Source organism: Eimeria necatrix, genomic scaffold (assembly GCF_000499385.1).
Source record: "Eimeria necatrix Houghton genomic scaffold, Enh_scaff90, whole genome shotgun sequence".
Classification (NCBI taxonomy): domain Eukaryota; phylum Apicomplexa; class Conoidasida; order Eucoccidiorida; family Eimeriidae; genus Eimeria; species Eimeria necatrix.
Window position 1 is genome coordinate 1 of NW_013654699.1, and position 18,801 is coordinate 18,801.

An 18,801-nucleotide genomic window follows, 5' to 3' on the forward strand; every position below is an offset into this window, starting at 1 on the left:
AAGCTATAGTTTCTAGGAAATGGACTTGCGTAGGGTGCAGTCTATAGGCCCTGCCCTAGGGACAGAAAGCACGTAGTCGCAGCTGCGGGCGCAGTGCACTACAATTGCTAGCTGCCGACCTACAAGAGGTCAAATCGCTGAACGAGGACAGGACCTTCTTACTAGTACCGAAGTAAGGCAATTTATCAGTAGATTAGCATGTATACACTAGACGTGTCTGTGAATACCTGGAGATTGGGGCTGGCGTTAGCGCCGGCACCGGTGCAGGCCTCCTCCCCACAGGGCCTAGGAGGCAAGAAATCCCGAGTGGGGAGGATTTTCAAGAAAATGGATTTAAAAAAAACCAGAAATCATTGCATTTCGTGATATTTGGACTGTTATATCAAGGAGATGCGCCGAACGTAGGTTGTCTTAGGCCCCTACTTGTAGTGCACAGGCACTACAATAGGGCTTGCTGGTGACCTATAGAATATAGCGAGCTGGCGACCTACAAGAGGTCATAACGCTGAACGAGGGCAGGACCTTCTTACTAGTATCGAAGTGAGGCAATTTGTGAGCAAATTAGCATATATACACTAGACGTGTCTGTAAACACCTGGAGATCGGGGCTGGCGATAACGCCGAAGCCGGTGCAGGCCTCCTGCAGCACCTACTGCTGCGACTACGCTGCTACCTGCCCCCCTCGAGTAGGGGACTATGATAACCGTCTACCTTCGGCCCATTTCCTTGAAACAGTAGTCCAAATGTCACGAAATACATGTATTCCTAGTTTTCCAAAATCTGTTCTCTTGAAATTCCCCCCACTCGTGGTTCTCGCCTCCTAGGCTATGTGGGGAGGAGGCCTGCATCGGTGCCGGCGCTATCGCCAGCCCCAATCTCCGGGTATTTTCAGACATGTCCAGTGTATACACGCTAATTCGCCGACAAACTGGCTTACTTCGATCCTAGTAAGAGGGTCCTGTCCTTGTTCCGTGTTATGACCTCTTGTAGGTGACCTGCTAGCTATCTTGTATAGGTCACCAGCAAGCCCTATTGTAGTGCCTGTGCACTACAACTTCTCCCCTTGGCGTACTGAACAGACCTACCCAAAACACATTATTTTTGCCTTTTCAATCTCTATTCTCTTCTGAAGCTAACGCCGTGAGCGCATGCGGTGCGCAGCGCTCCCTCCCGCCTCCTCGTTAAAGGTTGCCCGTCCGGCAGGCGGCGGAAGGTGACGGACCCAAACCTCTATGCCGCGGAAGGACCAAGATTCTTTCAAGCCTGAAGACGTCTTCGTTGGCGGCGGCGCCAAACGCAAAGCAAAGCCGGGCAGCCTGTAAGGTGGTGAGCGGGCTCCCATGGGGCTTAATCTTCAGGGGTCCCGCGCCACTTCACGAGATACTGGGCTTCATCTTCCGAGCCGCGTTGGTCCATAATATAATCGGCTTCATACTCCTCTGTTGGGTTGCCTGCTGCATGGCAGATAGGAGGCCAGGCGGCCTCGGCTTCCGGGAGAACCAAGTCGGGAGGGCGGGGGCGGTGGGGAACTAGCTGCGAAACGTGGAAAACGTTGTGGCATTCATAGGTGGGAGGCAGAGCGAGACGGTAAGCTACTGTCCCTATGCGTTTGATGAATTCAAAGGGTCCGCGGTAATGGGGCTTGAACTTGGAGCAGCTGTTGAAAAGCAGTAAGTGCTTGCTACTGAGCCAGACCTTGTTGTCCCACTGCATACTACACGGCTCGGCGTTTTGTGTCTGCGTAGTACTTCTGCTGCCATTTTGCCTTCAGGATGTGACTATGTGCTCTGTCGCAGAGCTGCCGGAAAAGCTTAGTCATCGGAGGAGTGAGCGTAGGAGCTAACAAGCCTACGATATCAAGGTTCGCAGCAGTCAACGGATTCTCGCCAATCATGGCCTCGAAGGGAGAGAGCTCGGTGGAGGAATGACTTGTTGTGTTGTAATCAATTTCCAAGGCTGGAAGAAAAGGCTCTCACTCGCGCTCGTCAGATTGGATGTAGGTACGAAGAATCTGCTCGAGCGTGCGGTTAACCCGTTCAGTTTGGTCGTCGCTTTGGGGATAGTAGGACGAGGACATGCAGCGTTTGATGTTAAAGCGGCTACAGAGCTGTTGCCAGGTATCCGACTGAAGGCGGGAGTAGCACCTCTGGAAAACCGTGATAGCGGATAAGACGGTCTGCGAGAAGCTCTACGGTGTCTGCTGCTGTGAATGACTTCTTTGCAGGAACGAAATAAGCCAACTTGCTGAGGGAGTCGACCATCACAAGAATCGAGTCGTGCCCTGTCGCTGTAAGGGGAAGATCTGTGATAAAGTCAAGACTCATGTGTGCCCACCGACGAGAAGGGATGAGTAGCTGTTGAAGAAGGCCTGCAGGTTTCTGGTTAGGGGACTTTGACGCTCGACAGTGAGTGCATGATTTAACACAAGCAGTAGTGGAGACGCGCAGTCCTGGCCAGTAGTAGTGCTTGCTGGGAGCCGCAAAGGTCTTTTTCTGGCATCGATGGCCGGCTGCGACATGGTCGTGATGTGAATGCAGAACTTGTGTAAGGAACTCAGGGAATTGTGAGACGCATATGCGCCACAGTCCATGAACGCGGATGTGCAGGTAAGGCGGCACGTAACGAAAGGTGAATTGGCGATTACGAAACTCTCTTTGCAGAGCTTCTCCCGGTTGGTTTGCTGCGGCTTTGTAGGGAGCGCGAGAAACGGGACACTTCGAGTAAGTTTGCGGCCATTGGCGCACATCAGGAATGTTTGCTGGTGTCTTAGGGGTAGGGTGTTCCACCTCTGGATTGGGTTCCGGTGGCGAAGGTGAAGGTGGCGACGGCAGGCTGCGTCGTCACAGTCGTCGCGAACGAATTTCGGGGAGCTCCCTGTAGTTGGCAGGCCGACCACGAGTGCGAAGAGCCGCGCGCGCTTGCGCTACTGCAAGCATTAGGGGTGTTGGTGGTGTGTCGTGCAAGCAGGTGTTAGGAAGACCGGGACGGCGAGTCAAGGGTGCAAATCTGGGAACTCGACCAGGAAGTCTAGCCAGCTGGCGGTGCGTCCTGTGAACTACAGATGCGCAGTGAAAAGGCCTGCACAGAGCTGCCGACTTCTGGTAGTATGGGAAACGTTGTGCCCGATTCCCAGGGCCCGCCCATAACATTCCTCGTCGCAGCCATCGCGGAGTAGAGTTGGTCCCACGTAGCGTACGGACTGTCCCCTGGCGCGGCAGCAACACTGGTTACAGGTGCCACCTGTTGGGCCGCCTCCTTATGCCCATGCGGCCTCTCTGCTACGGTGGGTTCCGGAGTAGCATGACGATGGTGGTCTGCCGTCCCGCCGGGCATTTTGCTTACGGACATTGTAGACGCGTCCTGTTGAGTGCTGCTGATACCGCGTCCGTTGCGTATGTGCATCGCACACCGAGCTAAGCTGTCTACCAGCATGCCCTATTGTAATGCCTGCGCACTACAGCATCAATCTGTATTTCTGGACCTCCACAACCCGCAACTGTGGGAAGTCATGGACACTTATAATTCCACAATAGCTCATTAAGTGCTATTCCTAGAAATTAGCAGCGGCGTGCTATCTTCAGAGTACCACAGGAAGCAAGCGCCGCTGGCTTGGTTGTTTTCTTGTCATTTTCCCAAAGACCACACCAGCATCCACTTCAATAGCCCGTAGACCTACTAGCCTCATGAGACTCCCTGCCGCATCGCTTGAAAGTCCAGGCTTAGAAACACCATAGTTTTAGGAATTAAGAGGTAAGTTTTCTCCACTTGAAAGTTGTCTTTGGAGTTTTGGGGCCTGAAGGAGGCGTGCTCCAGCGTTCATGGAGACGCCCTTTACACAAAATTTGTGGCTGTTATTATGTAGACCTACTAGCCTCATGAGACTCCCTGCCGCATCGCTTGAAAGTCCAGGCTTAGAAACACCATAGTTTTAGGAATTAAGAGGTAAGTTTTCTCCACTTGAAAGTTGTCTTTGGAGTTTTGGGGCCTGAAGGAGGCGTGCTCCAGCGTTCATGGAGACGCCCTTTACACAAAATTTGTGGCTGTTATTATGCCTCTGTGAGATATTTGTTCGGGTGGCTCACAATCCTTGTAAAGCTACAACTTTGAGTACTTGGAGTGTTCTTCCCAAGTGGAGAGGTGGCCTCAAGTGCTCTTTTGCGTCTATCACTTTATTCGTATCTGTTGTATTTGCAGCATAAGATTTTACACTTGTTTTTTAAGCTGTGTCGCAGAAGTTTTATTCCAATTGTATCCACTTAATCCAGTTTCATGCTTCGCTGACCACCATTTTACTAGCAGTAGCAATTACGACAGCATTATAAGACAAAGGCAACAGCTAAATGCAGAATTCTGCACAGCTATAACGCCCCGAATGCTTTGCGCATCGTAAGTCGATAACGAGGCACCACACTAGTGACTGCATCATACAGACATAACAGGGACAAGCAGCCCCCGGTGCTCCATAGAAGAAGTTACCCGAGGGTGCTCGAAACAGGGCCGTTCTACGGCTTGTCACGCATAGGAGACGTCCGAGAAAAATCTGCACATATACCAGCGTCGCGTAAGGTCAAAGGAGCCCCTAGGGCTGAGTCGGTTGCAAGAGTCACGATTGTGGCTTTGACCCCGCCAAATCTCAAGTTGAGCGCAGTTAGTGCTTAATATACGCGTTAAAGGCGCAAAAAACGCCCTACGGAGAGCACTTGATGGGACTCAGGAGCCCCGCCTCGCCAGAGGCGAGGCGGGGCTCCTGAGTCCCTTTTTTGCCGCTTGCACTCTGTATCCGGCACCTTTCCTGCTGCTCCCTATAGAGGCACCGTTAAATTACGCCTTGTGAGCTCGTGTTTCTGTGCAAACTCCACTACGTTTTGTCCCTTTCTACAGCACTGCTCAATGCGGCGGCTTGTATGGCCTCTTGAGGCTTCTAACGATAGTTTCAGCAACACACGACCGCTGTTACTCTACAGTGGACATTGCCAGAACTGAGTTCCTGTGGCATGCTCGATGTTGTGGGTAGCTCACACAGGCCATCATTCAGCAGAGGCCAGCCTTCTGCTGAATGTAGATAGAGCAGTGCGTGTGCTGGAAGTTGTGGGCCCTTCGGGCTTAAATGAAAAGTATATGTATATCGTATAACATTGCGACGTCGCATTCTTAGATCTGTTTTGGCTACAGCACATGGCAAGTTGCTGGGAGGGAGTCGTGTCACCCAAGCTTACGAGGCGGGGGCGAGGAGGGCTGCAGCGCAGCGGTAGGCTCTGTTACTGCAGCTGGCTTTTTCTTGTCCTGATCTCCACAAATTCCTTCTCGCATGAAAACCTCTCCTTCTAGCCTCTCGTTGGTGTGGAATAGGCCTCAGAGACCTTGGACTGAGGGACGGAGGCTGCAGAAAGTAGAGAGCAGCGCTCAGCCGGTCGGCTGCTGCTTCCCCTCGTGGCTGTCGGATGCTGCTTCGCCAGCAAGTCTTACAAGACAACCACAGAAAAGATCCAAAAAGGAGACGGTGTCAATTGAGAGGTTTGAGACAAAGGGTCTCCCTCAAAGCTGCAGCAGCTCCAGCTGGGGGGCCGTCCTCCAGTTCCTCCTTGCGCCTCGCCGTTTAATAGGCTGAGTTTCGAAGTAAGTAATTCCCAATTTATCACTAATCACTAACCAGTATTCCTTCGTAGGAGCCCTTGGGACAGTTTGCGTCCGAGGGAGACCGTAGGGGGTTAAGATATGAACAACATTTTTTGAGGCGGCATTAAGCAGCCGCCGCGTGATTGCCTGGTTCCTTTTTATACCCCCATTTATTAAGAGTGGACACGCCCTGGTAGGCTGTGGTCGAGCAGGGCTGAGGTGGCATGTAGGAGCCCCCCACGACAAGATGATTCGAGACAGATCCACACAGTGCAGTGAGAGGAGAGGCAGTTTCCCTCTCCTTTCTAGACAGCTGGTGTAATAAAGGTTCCGCTACTTCGTAGCTTGTGGGGAGCTTGTGCATATGGCTCACCGCCTGTCAGCGTACAGGCATATCTGGCGATGGGAGTTTACATGGAAGGCTGCGCATGCGTGTGTTTATGTGTGTGTGTGCATGTATTTATGTCTCTGCCTTGCTTTGGGTCTTTGTGCATGTGCTTGTTTGTGTGTGTGGCGCGCAGCTACAATTCCACTTTGTTTTAATTCGCGTGGCCGTTGCGAAATGGCGCAGCAGCTGCCCATACAGCTCACCCCGATTGTAAATGTAAGGCCCTTGTTCTTCTCATTTTGAACACTGCACGCGCTGTGATTAGAAATATGGCACGCTCACAGCGTCACCGTCTTGCGCATGTGCCTGTGGGTCGTGCGTTACGTGCGTGTTTACCACGTCACATGCTTCGGGTGGGGTTCGCAAGACTGTTGTCTGAAATTTATGCATCATCCAGATCTACAGCATTCTCTGTAGTTCTTGTGCGGCGCAGCTGGGGGACATTGGGGTAAAGAGCGCCTCTTTTAGGTTTGGCAATGTGGCGGTGGAAGGAGACAAGCATTTGGTGGTTCGTGATGTGGAGAGCAGTGAACTGTACTTTGTGTCGATGAACCTCAAGGATGCTTTGGAGGCTCCCGGTGGCCCCACTGCATACTCCGTGTCAAAAAAGCCGACACAAGCGGAGGCGGCGCTGCACCATCCCACGGATCCCATAGTGGCTCTAAGGGCAAAAGCGGAGGGTGCGCAGCAGTTAGTGCAGGTTTTGAATCTGGAGACAAAAGCGCGGATGGGTACGGCTCCAATGTCGGAGCCGATTGTATATTGGCGTTGGGTCGCTCCCCGAATCCTCGCCTTAGTAACGGACAAAGCTGTCTGGCACTGGACGCTGGGGGAGGGGACGGAGGCGTCAGAACCCCAGAAGATTTGTGAGAGGGAGGGCCGACTAGCGGAGGGTGTTCAAATCATCGGCTACGCTACAGACAAGGACATGAAGTGGTGCGTTCTGACTGGCATCAGTACCCAAGATGGAGGGAAGACAATCGACGGCTCATTGCAGCTGTACTCAATGGAGCTGAAGAAACACCAACAGCTCGAGGGGCACGCAGCCTGCTTCGGGGGGTTAGTGGCAGAGGAGGCTATGGGGCCACAGCCAGTCATTTGCTTCTCGGAGAAGAAACGGGGAAGCCCAGAATTTAAGCTTCACATAAGGGACCTGGCGCCAAAGAGAGAAGACGGCAAAGCCCCCTTGCGCGTGTGTACAGACATCGCTCTGTCTCCTGATGCTCCCTCAGACTTCCCGCTGGCTGTTCACCTAAGCAAGAAGCTTGGCCTTGTTTTTCTGGTAACCAAAGGGGGCTTCTTGCTATTGTTTGATGGCCTCACCGGCACTCAACTGTTGAGGCACCGCATATCGCAAGACCCCGTATTCCTCACATCGGACTCGCCTCAGACAGGAGGCGTTATTACCGTCCATAAGAAAGGCTTGGTTGCTCTCACTACAGTTAATGTCGGCCTTTTGGGACCCTACATGCAGCATGCTTTGCCCCAGCCTAATCGAGCACAGATCTACCTCAGTCTTGCTAAACGTTATGGCCTTCCTGGAGCTGATGAGGCCCTTGTTCAGGTTCGTGCAGAGCGATTATTGCGCTTTTCCCCATTCTTGAGGCACCTCTCTTTTCTTTTCGCCCAACCATTAATTTCATGCCTCCCTGGCAGCTCCAGTGGGTCTTAATGTGTTGACTATTCATTTCTATGTGCATGATTTGCAGGCGTTCAACCAGCACTTCGCCAGCGGTGATTACAGGGGAGCCGCACGCATTTGCGCCACTCTGAAATCGGGGCGGCTTCGGACCCCCCAGGTTCTGCAGCAGTTTAAGGGGGTCCCTGCACAGCCGGGACAGACTTCCGCTATCTTGTTGTATTTCTCCACTCTTCTTGAGTATGGATCTTTGAATGCGGTGGAGAGCTTGGAGCTTGTGCGCCCTGTGGTGGCTCAAGGTAGGAAGGACTTCATTACAACTTGGCTGAGAGAAGACAAGCTCGAGTGCACCGAGGAACTAGGGGATGCGGTGAGACCTCTCGATATAGCGCTTGCAACTCAAGTGTACAAGAAAGCGAGAGCAGGCCAAAAGGTCATGCTTATGTTGATGGAGCAAGGCAAGACCGACGAGCTGTTGGAGTACGCCACGCAAACCCGCATGCACGCGGACTATTCTTCCTTGCTGCGGTCGATGCTGACGACCAATCCAGAGGGTGCTGTTGCGTTCGCCCAGAGACTTTTGGCGACAGACCCACCGTTGATTGATCCGAACCAAGTGGTGGAGGTGTTGTTGCAGCAGCAGCGCTTCCAAGAGCTTTCTTCATTGCTACTGGAATACCTGAAGGGAAATAAGCCAGAGCAGGGGCCCCTGCAGACTCGTCTTTTCGAGATCAACCTGAAGCATTCCCCGCAGGTTGCAGAGGCCATCTTTCAAATGGACATGCTGACGCACTACGACCGGCAGAAAGTGGGGGCCTTATGTGAAGCTGCAGGACTGTACCAGCGAGCCCTTGAGAACTATACTGAGCTGGCTGACGTGAAGCGCGTACTGTTGCAAACAGGAGGAAAGATATCGCAGGAGTGGATGGCTCAATTTTTCGGCCGCATGTCGCCGGACATCTGTGTCGAAATCTTGACCGACATGCTTCGGTCCTCCTCACAGAATCTGCAGGCTGTTGTTGGCGTCGCCATCAAATTTCATGAACAGTTGGGGATGGAGAGATTGATCGCCATGTTTGAGCGCTTTAGTAGCTACGAAGGCATATTCTATTTCCTGGGCTCCATCCTAGCGTTCTCCACTGACCCAGAAGTGCACTTTAAATACATAGAGGCGGCAGCAAAACTGAACCACACTCAAGAGGTGGAGCGGGTTTGCCGGGAAGGCAAGTACTACGAACCGCAGCGTGTCAAAGAGTTTCTCAAGGTACGCCCTCATATGCTTCTTCGCCTTTGTCACTTTGTGGACCTCGGTAGAGTGCGACGCGCTAGCAGGAAACAAACGCAGTGCGCAGTTTCCCGGCGTAGTTTTCTGGGCTCACAACTGCAAACACGCCTTGCTGGCTGCATAGGAGCATAGTATATGTTGTATGTTTCCGTTTATAAGGAGCCTTTTAGCTCGTTGCTGTAAACGCGTTTTCTACTGTGCAGCATCCGGGGCATGTCCAGTGTTCTTGAGATATCTCTGTGTTGCGATTCACAGCAAGCACAGCTGAGCGACCCGAGGCCCCTAATATACGTGTGTGACTTGCACGGCTTCGTTGGTGAGCTGACAGAGTACCTTTATAAGCATTCTTTATTGAGGTACATTGAAGTGTATGTTTCCCGGGTGAATTCGGCGAACGCCCCCTTAGTAGTTGGTGCATTGGTTGATCTGGACGCCCCGGAGGACTTTATCAAGCAGCTGCTGCAGGCTGTCCGCGGGAACTGCAACGCGTCTCAGCTAGTGGAGGAAGTCGAAAAAAGGAACAGGCTGAGGCTGCTATTGCAGTGGCTCGAGCAGCGCGTGGCCGAGGGCAGTCAGGACCCCGCCGTCCACAATGCCCTAGCTAAGATATTTATCGACACCAATCGGTTAGATGCCACTTAGGATGCAGGAGCCGTGTTGCTGTTGCAGTATCGACTGGTATTCAAGTTGTTTGAGGTCTTCTTATTTTCGGCGCATGAGGCGTTCAAAGCTTCATGGAAGCATTTCGATGCACCTAGAGACACCCGTAACAAGTTCTGGCTAACTCTCGCAAGTTGGCGGGTTGGAGTCGTGTAAGGCAACGAAGGGTCGGCGGGAGAGGGATGCTGCGTGTGCGGGTATGTTCAGCGATGCTGAGAACTTTTTGAAGACAAATGCTTTTTATGACTCAATGGAAGTCGGCAAATATTGCGAAGAGAGGGACCCGCATCTGGCTTACATTGCATACAAAAGAGCTTGGGGACCTTGTGACACCCAGCTCGTCGAGCTGACAAACAAGAACGGCCTCTTCAGACTTCAGGCTCGGTAAATAAGCCATTCCATTTGCATTCGTTTGCAGTGCGGAAGTGTCGCCCTAACGACATACGCGCTTCATCAGTTTGTTCGCTGTGTGATTCTAGATTGCGCTTACTGCTTTTCTTGCTCACATACAGATATCTCGTGGAGCGCCAGTGTGCGGAGCTGTGGGCCTACGTGCTGAGACCTGAGAACACATACCGGCGGTCGGTGATAGATCAAGTGGTCTCCTCAGCCCTTCCCGAGTCCTCATCTGCTGATGAGGTGTCAGCAGCTGTAAATGCCTTTATTAGCGCCCAGCTGCCACAGGAGCTCACGGAACTGCTTGAGAAGATAGTGCTGCATAACAGCGACTTCAGTTCGAACCAGAACCTGCAAAATTTGTTAATATTGACAGCCATTAAAGCAGAGCCTTCACGGGTAATGGGATACATCAACAGGCTGCAGAACTTCGACGGCAAGGCAATTGCCCAGGTGGCTCTGGAGAATGGTCTAAGGGAGGAGGCACTGACGATCTACAGGAAATTTGGGTTGTTGGCAGAGGCAGCAGACACTCTACTAGAGGCTGCCGCAGAAGGGGGAGAGCAGGAGTTGGAAAGAGCACAGGAATTCGCGCAGCGTTGCGGCAATGCTGAGGTTTGGCGCAAGCTTGGAAGGGCGCAGCTGCGCCAGGGGCGTGTAGTTGAGGCTGTAGACTCTTTAATTAAGGCGAACGACGGCGACGTATTCAGAGAAGTTGTGGAGAAGGCCACCGAACAGCAGGCTTTCGAAGCTTTGGCGGATTATCTCCTCATGGCTCGCAAGAGTATTTCCGTTAAGGACCAAACACTGGACTCCGAGCTCCTGTACTCCTATGCAATGACGGAAAGACTTGAAGACTTGGAGATGTTTCTGAATGGGCCAAACACGGCTAATGTGCAGGCCATAGGGGACAGACTGTTCGAGCAGGGAAATTTCCAGGTACTTTACTTTAACGCTGTAACAGGCAGATTGCTCTTCGGGGAAGCTTTTTCGATTGAGGTTCGTTTGCAGTTTGTGCCCTGTTCTTCCTCCTGGTACTCCCCAGGCTGCCAAAATTCTGTACCAGAGCCTTCCAAATTATAGCAAGCTGGCGAGCTGCTTCGTGAGGATGAAGGACTTCGGGGCTGCTGTTGATGCCGCAAGAAAGGCGAAAAACCCCAAGACGTGGAAGGAAGTGGCCTTTGGAGCTCTGGATGAAGGGGACATAAAGTGTGCGCACACGGCTGGTCTGCAACTGATTGCCCACCCTGACCTCCTTGATGCTTTAGTAGAAGAATACGAAAGATGGGGCCTTCACAAAGAACTGATGGAGCTTCTGGTGAGTTTTGGTATAGACGAGCTGTCGCAGAGGCCATTTGGGTTTCTACCGATTTCAAAGTGAGCCATCTTTTGCATTTGTCTTTCAGGAAATAGGCGCCCAGGGAGAACGGACCCATGTGGGTCTCTTCACTGAGTTAGGAGTACTGTATGCTACTTACGACAGCACTAAGCTAATGGATCATTGTAGGCAGCACAAGGGACGGATGAACATTCCAAGACTTATTCGGACTTGCGAGAAATGTTGCCTATGGAAAGAAGCAGTTTACCTACATACCATCTACGATGAATACGAGCAAGCGGCCAACTGCATGATTCTTCACCCTACGGCCTGGCAGCACGACCAGTTCATTCAGGTTTGTCTTAGTTTGCATTGTACGCTAATTGCAATATATGTTGGGTGTCCTTGAATATGAGGCGCAGGGCTGTGGAAGTAAGAGGTATTTAAAAACCATGAAACTAACGATAGACTTGCATGAAACTAACGATAGACTTGCATGAAACTAACGATAGACTTGCAGCTCATTTCGTCCCTCACTTGGGGCACTGGGAAGGAGTGTAGCAGAAGTTTCTGCGTAATGGCCTTGTAACAGTTCTTTTGTTGGCACCTTAGGTCATCCAAAAAGTCTCCAATGTGGAGTTGCTATACCGCGCAATTTCTTTCTACTTGGAGGAGCATCCGCTACAGCTCTGTGCGCTACTCAAGGGGATGGACAGGAAAATAGATCATTCACGGGTTGTGCAGCAGCTCCGCAAGGCGGGGCATTTGCCGTTGATAGAAAAATATTTACAAGAGCAGCTGCCGCTAAACGTTGCAGCGGTTAACGAAGCCATGCTCGAGCTACTTGTGGCTGCACAAGACGAAGAACGCATACGAGAGCTCATCTTCGAGTGTGACAACTTTGATCAGCTGGGCCTAGCGAAACAGCTGGAGTCTCACAGAGAGCTTGGCATGCGCAGGTCAGCCACCAGTATCATGCTTGGACTTCATGCATGTGGAATAAGGGAGCTCCTCTTTTGAGTTCGTAATAGCCATCTGCGTGAGGTGCACCTGTGGTTGCTTGTAGAGGTTAAGGTGACGTTTTGTGATGAGGGATTCGAACGTTTGCAAGCCGTAGTTGCATGCATTGGCGGGGGCCAGCAGTAGCAGCGCAGAAACCCTTTGTTGAACGATTTTTGTTGCGTTTCAGGATTGCAGCGCTTTTGTACCAGAAAAACAGAAAGTATTCGCTGGCAATCGAATTGTCCAAGAAAGATGCGCAGCTCCAGGATTGCATAGATACAGCAAAGGAGTCAGGCAGCGCCCAGCTAGTTGAAGATTTGCTGAAGTATGCCAAATTTCGCCTTCATCCTCCTCGTCGTGCTAAACTGAAACGCTAGAACTTCGCGTGCAGCTAAGCATTGACTGGTCGTTGCTGTGGTGCATTTGCATTGAAAGATAATATCATCATTTTGATCATTTGAGAATTGGAAGTGTGGCTGAGTATCTTGTCTGAAGGTATTTCCTGACAGAGTCGAAAGATCCTGAAGCGTTCGCCGCTTGCCTACACAGTTGCTGCGACCTTGTCAAGCCAGATGTTGCATTGGAGCTCGCCTGGCGCCACAAAGTCGTAGATTTCATTATGCCTTACCTCATACATGTAAGGAATATTAGGCTAGGGAAGTTTACAGTGTAAGAATGGAAGCTTTCTGATGTCTTCTGTGTAGGGCTTTTGAAATCGAATATTTAATGCCGCAGTTGTCACCAGCTTTTTCTGTTGCATCTGACATAGGTTGTGCGGGATGTCACTACACGACTGGACCAGCTGGACAAGCAGCAACAGCAGCAACAGCAGCTGCAGCAAAGCGCCCCCAATGATTATGTTCCCGACTACAGCATGCAGCCCATGACAATGCTACCGGGAATGGGGGGGTTGGCTTTGATGCCTCCCTCGTCAAACTGCACACCGCCCCATCAGACTTTTGGTCAGTGGAAACAGCATCTAGGAATGTCAGGCTAATGGAATACCAGGAAATGGTGCGGAGAGGCCACTTACTTGCAGTTTTACAAAGGTGCTGCTGCTGCGGGTTTCCTTCAGGAGGTGCAAATGCTGCATCAGCAAGTGGTGTGCAGTGTATCGGCGAACGCACTATGCTTCCTTCTCTGTAGAAACAGCAGAAAACATCATAATTGCCGTGGGGTCCCCTCTGAGAGTAGGAGGAGTAGTGGATGGGGGCCGGTGCTTGCAGTCCACTGCAGTTGGAGAACCGAAGCAAAGTTGACCATAGCAGGGTCTCTCGAGTTGGATGACGTGCAGATTCGGTTATTGCTGGTGCAGCAGTAGCAACATATCAAGACGCGGCCGGAGTCGATGATGCAACTTCAACTGGTATGGCTGTTCCATTGGTTATGGCCTAGTTGGCATTTCTGTTGATATTGCTGTTGTGGCTTTTAGCGCAAACCCCCATTTCACGTTTCACGAAAGGACAGTAGCAGCAACATCCGGCGCCGGGTGTTACGCTGAGCATTTTTACCCTTGAACGCATGGGAAGACTTCGTGGACAGCTCATTGGCTGAGATGGACGCGGCCGAGTTGTTTTTGGATTCTCCTCCTGTTTGTAACATAACGTAACTACAACTCGGCAGCTGCAGGAAAGCAAAAGCGGGCGAGGCCCACGGCACTTCCTATAGCGTGCGCAGCTGCTACGGGCTGTGGCCGCATATTGCCGCTGCGGACTGGTGCTGCAGCTGCAGCTCAATGAATGTTGCGGCAGCGAAATCTTCGGCTGAGGCACCAGCTGCTTCCGTAGCAGCAGCACGGAGCCTGAGCTGCTTCAGGCTTGCCTGCAGCTGCAGGTGTATGTACAGCGGCGGGCTGCCTGCTTTCCAGCAGCGGAAGCAAGCGTAGTCGTTGTCTCCCCATTCGCTTGCTTCAGCAGCTGCGCGTCTGGGGTACTTTGAAACGTCAGTGCTTTGTTGCAACGCGTGGTGGAACGTAAGTAAAACCAGTATTCCGTGCAGATTTACGTAGATAGGGAACAGCCGTGCATAGTTGGTTACACAGCGAATAGCAGCCGCGCCGGAAGCTGGTTGTACCAGAGATTTGTGTGGCAGCATCAAAACCCCAAGCACGAGGTGTTTGGTTGCTCATTCGCCACAGTGAGTCGAGCATAAGGCTTACAGAAGCAGCGACGAGTTTGCCCTATACATGCTGCAGATGTTTGCTTGAGTGGGTGAGTGGCGTGCTGTTACAAACTAGCGGGGACAAAAAAAAAGTCGCGTATGAGTCTGCCAAAGTTGAAGGCAGGGTATTTCGTAGCTGTGGCTTCCTGAATCTCATCACTATGCATAAGTCGCATGGAGCGGGCAGCATCGCTAATTGAGACGTACGGTAGCAACCTTGTCAAACGTGATCTTTGTGCATTGACGTGGGTGGAGCCGTTGGCCAAGACTAATCGTGGCGCTGCTGTGGGCACCTCACGCGTGCATGAGAACATGAAAGGCAGTATTAGCCGTCTGCGGGGAGTGCGTTACACGGCCTCTGGCCGTCGCATTGACAAAGAGGCCCTGCATTGATATAAGGAGACCCTGCTTGGCAAATTACCATCATGACTCTACATCGTGGAACTAGCTACTAGCTAGAGGAAAGAGCTGCAGGCAGATTATGAAGAATGCTGGATATAGGATCCAGGGAGTCCGGCACAAACTCTGTTGAACAATGAGTGGACACAGCTCGAAGTCGGGCTTGGCAAATATCACACTCTGACACCTATTACTCAGTATAATTTCCTGCAGAAGCGACAGTGGTGGGCGGTTCAGTTGTCCTTTGCTCAAAGCGGCCTAAGGGCGTAGTCTCGTCAACTCTCGCATGGTTTACCTTCGGTGATATCGTCATAGCGGAAGGCAGCCCATTCTTCCCTTCGAAAGCACCTTGGAATTTTTGGCGAACAAAAAAGCTTCTGCTTAATGCGGAGCACTGTTCCATCAGAAGGTGCACTGCCCATTCTATACATTTTCATTGCAGCACTCAACTCCACTGCAAAGGAGTAAAGCGAAACAGAAAAGTCAGCCGTCGTCGTTGTAGGCACCTGGGTGTACTCGGTTGGCACGTCTCTGACGAGATGCAAGAACCAATTATCCCACTGCACCTGGTTACCGAGAACTTTTTTTATTGAGTGTATTGCGTTCAACGTAAGGAACCGGCGCCCTAGCACTTCCACGGCTGCGGAAGGTCTGCTCGGCGGTTCGTTGACCATGAAGGTACGTGCGTGGAACTCCAATCTTGATGCAATCCTCATTATTTGTTTTGCTTGCTGCAAGCCTATGAAACGGTTTTGAAAAATGTTGCGGAGGATAAGAAGCTCACGAGCTAAAAACCGCGGGCACGTCCTACAACGTGGAAAGGGCTCAGAGGAAGGAGGGAGTTTCACAGCTGAATCCAAGAGAGGTAGACGAACAAACGGATGCGCAGCCACTCCTATGTCTATTGTGTTTGCACCAGTCGGTTTTTCTAATAGCATTTTTCTTAGCGTAGCGCAGTGCCCATGTGAAGCAGACGGGTCTTCTTCCTTTTCGTCGTTAACCCCAAGGTCGGTGGAACTGGAAAAGGAGTGAGACGCTTCGCCGATACTAGATGATTCGTCTCCACCAAAAAGCAGCGCTGCGAGATGTGGGTAGTGCGAAACTTTTTCTTTGCTGCCCTCCGTGGAAACCATTTGCACTTGAGTTCCGCTGAATCCCTGTGGGCCGTGTAATTCAGCTCCGTTTGAAAAACCAGCGCCTTGCTCTAAACGCACCGTGAAGCTTCCCCGAGCGTGCAGCTGTTGCTTACTCTGCAACTGCGGCGTGAGCCCCGGATAACTTGAATTCACTTCACGTATATCATGGACAAGAGTGTACTGCGGAGGTTCATTGGCACTGCCTGGGGACGGCGTGTAGGATTCCTCCAAATACAGTTGCAGCTCATATTCTCCTATCTGATTGGCTGGTGCCTGACTCGAATATCCGTCCTCACTTGTAGCATGCTCATCATGTCTTTGCTGGGATACTTCATATGAAGCCATAGTAGACCCCTGCATAGGTAGTTGCTGCTCAGCCTCCGACGAAATAAATAGTGTTTCTTCTGAAGGACTCCTTCCATGTGTGCCATGAGTATCGGTGTACTGCTGAGGCGTGTTGACTTGGTCTGAAGATATTGAAAAGGCTCCGTGCAAAGCCTCTTGTGGTGCAGTTTCGGATTGAAAGGTGGCCTGCATTGTTCTCGGCAATGCCACTTGATCTAAGACATCCTCGTCAAATTGCTGTTGAAACTTTCCAACTGGCTGTGGATACACTGAAGGAGCTCCCCCAACATGCTGGTCTAGCCCAGGTTGGTGTGTGCTGTGCGAGGCTTCTACTTCATACGTGGCATACAAATCAGCGTAGCGCTCAGTTCCGGTGATGTGAGCTGGCCACATTTCAGAGGCGTCTTGCGAAGATGGCTGTAGCTCAGGCGTAAATAACGGCATGAGCTCTTGTTGACCCGATAGTAAGACTTTATCTGCGCAAGGGAGACCACTGGACTGTACAGTATACGTGTGGTGGCACGTTGTTGCTGTAAAGTCTTCAGCAGAGGGATCCAGCAGCAAATGGCCATATAAGTCCGACAGTTGGCTTTCTTGCAGGCCTAGAGATTGATGCACATGCAGTGCTTCTGAGACTTTCAGCACTTTCGCGTCCGGCGCACTAAGCTGATCCCCTTCAATAACTTGAAAGGGCCTCTTTAGACTGGCATCCGCTGCGCCCTTCTGCGTATTTTCATCTAAATATGTTTCCGCATCTAGTTTCCGCATGGAGCCGTCTTCTGGAGACAGCAAGGTGCTGCTCGAACTTTGAGACGTAGCGTCAAAGGTAGTGGGAAGGGTCCACAGTTCTCCTCCCTGTAGCTCCAGGCAGAGACTTAGTAGACCATCCGTATTGGAGCTTGCAAGTCGCCGCGCTCGTAGACTTCCTTGTGCGCCCCCTTTTACAGGAAACCTACAAAAGTATATGATCGCCACTATCCCCAAAGTGTAGGCCAGAATCGCCCAAGACAAGACGAAGGGGGCCTTGAAAGGTGGACGTGCCTTTGCCCAACGAAACTGGAGCCCCGAGGAATAGCCTCTACCGACATGCGGTAGGGGCGTGTTGAGCAGGCTTTGGCGACTCACAGCTGTAGGGCCTTCAGACAATCCATCAGTTAATTGGTAACCACACGGTGCGTCTGCGCTCATTTCAGTAGCTGCGGATGTCTTCAAATCCATCCTCGCCTCAGGAACGGGCGGGATGCTCTGTAATGTATGAAAATAGCGCCTTCTTGCTCAAGTTAAGGCATCTGCAAGCCAGTGTTCCTCTGTAAGACAGTGGGGACGTAACCGTTTTGAAAACCAGCCAAAACCTGCCTAGTGCGGTGTTTAAGAGCTGAACTAGGGAAGATAGTCCTTTAGTTGTGGGGAAGGGATTGGAAATTCTCCAATATTCTACAGTCTGCGAGTTGGCGGTCACGGACCGGCTGTTGTCCTCGCGCGGTAAAATCCAATATCAACCAGCCCTTTTGAGCCAAAGAGAACACCAGACCATCTTCTAGGTGATGTTAGCGAATTACAGTGTTTGTGGCACTCCTAAATGATGGTAGATTCCGCGAATCAACTATTGCTGCATGTCCAGATCATTGCACTCGATTCTGAGATCGAGTTAGGCGAACAACGATGTCTCCTGCTGACAGCCGCTCCCTTATGAGGGGTTAATTCACAATTTCGGTTAATGACAATTCCTTAATTACAATACATTGTGGGGGGTGGAGAACCTTTCACTGGCGGCCCAACATCTTGTGGCACTTCAGAGTTCGCCCCGCGGTGCATCCAGTGACGTGACACGTGATCTGGGCATCAGTTACCCCCCGCACATCCCTTACGTTCGACACTCTCGTGCCATTGAATGAAGCTTTCTTCCTGGTTCCTGAACCACCTAATCATTGCTTATCAAGTGCACGCGGTTGCCGAAACCTCTATGAAACTAGGCACTCCGACCAGAGGGCCAGCTGTACGCCTCAATGTAACCGCCATTACTCTCGGACCAGGATTGTTTGGGTCCACGCCCTGTCCTATCCCGTCTGCCCTTGCCAAAATATTTAGTGAAAGAGACAAGAGTGAACTACAGAAAGGCGGGGTTCTACATGGGGAGAATTTAGCACTTTCCACTGCGCGTAGCCAGAACCAGCGCCTGCCCCATACACTGGCTGGCTACGCTGCTCAGCAGAGCCCAGACAACTAAATCCCGCAAAAACCCCACAAATGCTTGTGTCTCTGCAATATCTAATATTCATTGTCTACGTAGCTTTGCTGCCACGACCAACTCTACTATGCGCAGCTCCTTGCACTCAGCTCCCAGGACCCCAGCGGCACCTGCTCATCTGTGGAGTCCTCTTCCTCTGCACGCTTCAACATTTGAGAAGCTACTGTTTCTCTGATGCCTGCTATGCGACTAGGAGAGGGCCAAAGCTG

At 51.6% G+C, this 18,801-nt stretch overlaps 3 protein-coding genes across 3 annotated transcripts; 2 read left to right on the forward strand and 1 right to left on the reverse strand.

Annotated features, from left to right (window-relative positions):
• Positions 1-1,232: 1,232 nt before the first annotated feature.
• On the forward strand, positions 1,233-3,175 carry ENH_00082380 (hypothetical protein; the record flags this gene model as incomplete). The annotated part of the gene is made up of 6 exons (XM_013583332.1): positions 1,233-1,318; positions 1,470-1,521; positions 1,797-1,861; positions 2,225-2,289; positions 2,695-2,720; positions 3,062-3,175. 6 exons carry the CDS (start codon positions 1,233-1,235, stop codon positions 3,173-3,175), a joined length of 408 nt encoding a protein of 135 aa, XP_013438786.1.
• A 2,688-nt stretch (positions 3,176-5,863) lies between these two features.
• On the forward strand, positions 5,864-13,450 carry ENH_00082390 (clathrin heavy chain, putative; the record flags this gene model as incomplete). Its single annotated transcript, XM_013583333.1, has 14 exons — positions 5,864-5,891; positions 6,138-6,220; positions 6,438-7,568; positions 7,714-8,907; positions 9,184-9,554; positions 9,796-9,972; positions 10,101-10,923; positions 11,030-11,302; positions 11,391-11,657; positions 11,915-12,261; positions 12,492-12,661; positions 12,814-12,941; positions 13,074-13,266; positions 13,380-13,450. 14 exons carry the CDS (start codon positions 5,864-5,866, stop codon positions 13,448-13,450), a joined length of 5,256 nt encoding a protein of 1,751 aa, XP_013438787.1.
• A 1,688-nt stretch (positions 13,451-15,138) lies between these two features.
• Positions 15,139-17,562, reverse strand: ENH_00082400 (hypothetical protein, conserved; the record flags this gene model as incomplete). Its single annotated transcript, XM_013583334.1, has 1 exon — positions 15,139-17,562. The coding sequence occupies one exon, from the start codon at positions 17,560-17,562 to the stop codon at positions 15,139-15,141; it is 2,424 nt and encodes an 807-aa protein (XP_013438788.1).
• Positions 17,563-18,801: the final 1,239 nt, after the last annotated feature.